This window comes from Doryrhamphus excisus, chromosome 7 (genome assembly GCF_030265055.1).
Source record: "Doryrhamphus excisus isolate RoL2022-K1 chromosome 7, RoL_Dexc_1.0, whole genome shotgun sequence".
NCBI classification, from domain to species: domain Eukaryota; kingdom Metazoa; phylum Chordata; class Actinopteri; order Syngnathiformes; family Syngnathidae; genus Doryrhamphus; species Doryrhamphus excisus.
Genome location: NC_080472.1, coordinates 13,575,352 through 13,578,162, shown reverse-complemented (window position 1 = coordinate 13,578,162; position 2,811 = coordinate 13,575,352). Strand labels below are relative to the sequence as shown.

Genomic DNA, 2,811 nt, shown 5'->3' with positions numbered 1-2,811 from the left:
AGGGAAACAATGTAGTCCGTAAAGGTAAAAGTCATGTTAAATAACCTTAAATATTTAAAATAGTACTGTACTTCAAGTACTGTATACAACACACACACACAAAAACTGTTTGTCACTACATTTTATTTTAGAAATCAGTACAAAAATACACAAAAAAAACAATATTTTTCTATTTTTTCTTTAGTTCACCAGTTCAGTTCATTTCAATTTTTTTAGATTAAAAGTGGGAATTAAAGACTTTGTTTTTAAAAGAAAACTACGACATCCATCCCAACTTAAAACTCTTCATTGTTTACAATTAAATACTGTCCTTGTGGTATTGTGGAACAATACTGAATATTATAGTGGTTTTCTTTATTTGTGCTTTTTAGCCTATGCATGTTTATTTCTTCAAAAACAAACAAAAGCCACAACAAATTATAGTATTGTTTCATGGGTCGGAAGCAGGAAGTCAATTGGGAGATCTAGAAAGCTTTCTGTGTGTTATTGTGTGTAGCTGCTCTATAGGAGTCCACAACTCAATACAAAGCACCAAAAATTAGCGTAAAAGCAGAGCATACAAAAAAGTACACACCAAGTACTTTTTTGTACTTGTACACACCAAGTGCTTTTTTGTAACGTTTGGCCCTGACCAGAGTGACAACCGACTACAACTACGATATTTTCCTGAACCTCTGTGTTAAAACTAGCGCTGTTAAATGATTTAAAAAAAAAAAAAATTAATCACATAAAAATACGTTTATTTGATGTTTGGAACGTCCCTGAATGCATCTCGCAAGTGACGGAATAAAGGGAGTAAAGACGAGTGACCATGTGAGGCATAAATTGCGTAAATTACACTTAAACATTGAACTACATTTAAATAAGAGACAACTGAGTTAAACTGAGTTAAAACACATTTTCATTTTGCGCTGCGTCATGACAACAAACATCAGCGTACGTGCTAAATTCGTCTGCTGCCATTGCAGTTTTCTGCCTGGCTTTGCCAGTTTTCCTGCTGACGAATGTCGGCATGGAATAAACCAAAGAGTCCTTGGATATCTGAGGAAGCAAGTCATGAAGGTAAAAATGGAGTAAAGAGGCGCACAAATTTCTACAAACTTTCTTCTTACCTGCTGGATGCAACTGGACCTTTCATCAGGTGTTTGTGGACCAGCTGGAAATTGAAAACAAAGCATGAATAAATCATCTAATGATTGATCATCTGCAGTCTCTATTACCTTTGCAGCAAGAACAGTTTTTTGTCCTGATCTTGTAGACGAGGAAGGCTGACATGATGAAACTTAAAACCAAAGCAGCACTCAAGACAATAATAATGTTTGAATCCGACCTGCTGACATCTACGATAACAAAAGAGTCCATTTATTGCAACTTATGGTGAATTTATCAATACTGATGAATGAATGTTTACCTTTAATGATGACTTTAATTGGATTTCCCGTGAAAATATTCCCACATGTGGCCACGGCACAGATATAAGTTCCAGCATCAGAAGAGCTGATGTTCTTTGAGAAAGTATGGATGCAATTCTGAGTGGACTTATCGTTGACCTTCTTGCATTCGTCATGAGTGGAAACAAAGCTGGGATGGATGTTGTCCGGTCCAGTTCTGAACCAGTGAAGTTTGTATCCATCCTGACAGGTTTCATTCCCAGACTGGGAGAGGACGGAACACTGGAACTTTACGGGTTGTCCTGGTTGGACTTCAGAGACAACAGACACAGAAGGTTCTGGTTCTGGGAAGGGGTGAAGACAAACTGAGTGACATGCTAACCACCGGATGAGAGGTCAAATGATATTTTATCAATAAATAAACCATCAGTAAGAAAAGTATTTATCATATTTACCTGAGACCTGAAGAAATGTTCCATTCAAAAACCTGACTTGTTGTAAATATACTTTGAAACAGTAGTAGACCCCCGTGTCACGCTTCTCGATTTGACTAATGTGCAGATCAAATGTTCCTGGTTGTCTTTTGGCTCTGATGCGATTTCCAGTTTCTGATGGTCCGTAATCTATAGACTCGAAATTTGAACTTCCGCCTAAAACTTCAGGAAAAGTTCCAGAAAGTCGGATCCAAAATGTTTTTTCAATTTGTGAATTTTTCTCAATGGTACATGAGAATGGTACAGAGTGGAAAAGCTGTGAGCTCCTGTACATGCTGAAGAGAAGAAAAAGAAGAGATATTAACAAGAGTCATGTACATCGGAACTGAGCATGGACTTGCCTCCATGTTGGAGCAGGAGCAGCAGATGAAGCACCATCCACATTTTCTTCTGGTTTGACCAAGTGAACAGCAGACCATCTAGACAGCATCATAAGGTTATTGACTTGAATCACATCATACCAAATGGGAGGGAACTATTTCACAGCCATCTCATTGGTCGTCATCTGTCCAATCAACCTCAGTGGAAATATGTCCACCAAAACTTTCCAAACTATTTGTGACCTCTTCTTCTTGTGGCTTATTTGTTTACTGCTTTTCTTCACAATGCAGTATTTCCGTGTCAGAAAAAAATCTGTATGTCGTAGTTTGGCAGATTTGTGTGCATCGATAAACCAATAAAGCATGTAATATTTGGATTGGATTTTACTAAAACAAGAGTTATTTCATTTGTTTTGGCAACATAATTAAATAATCTATATAAGATGCATTGTTCAATTCGATCCTCGGCCATCTCTGTGTGGAGTTTGCATGTTCTCCCAGTGCATGTGTGGGTTTTCTCCGGGTACTCCGGTTTCCTCCCACATTCCAAAAACATGCTAGGTTAATTGGCCACTCCAAATTGTCCATAGGTATGAATGTGAGTGT

The 2,811-nt window shown here is 37.7% G+C and overlaps 1 protein-coding gene across 2 annotated transcripts; it reads right to left on the bottom strand.

Moving 5' to 3' along the window:
• Positions 1–253: 253 nt before the first annotated feature.
• LOC131132250 (uncharacterized) lies at positions 254–2,410 on the bottom strand. Of its 2 annotated transcripts, XM_058077715.1 has the most exons (5): positions 1,847–2,410; positions 1,412–1,735; positions 1,221–1,340; positions 1,113–1,156; positions 254–1,041 (listed from the first exon to the last, which is right to left on the bottom strand). In XM_058077715.1, exons 1-5 carry the CDS (start codon positions 2,157–2,159, stop codon positions 889–891), a joined length of 954 nt encoding a protein of 317 aa, XP_057933698.1. In that variant the 5' UTR covers positions 2,160–2,410; the 3' UTR covers positions 254–888. The 2 variants fall into 2 exon arrangements, with proteins under 2 accessions (XP_057933698.1, XP_057933697.1); XM_058077714.1 differs by having other exon boundaries at positions 254–1,156.
• Positions 2,411–2,811: the final 401 nt, after the last annotated feature.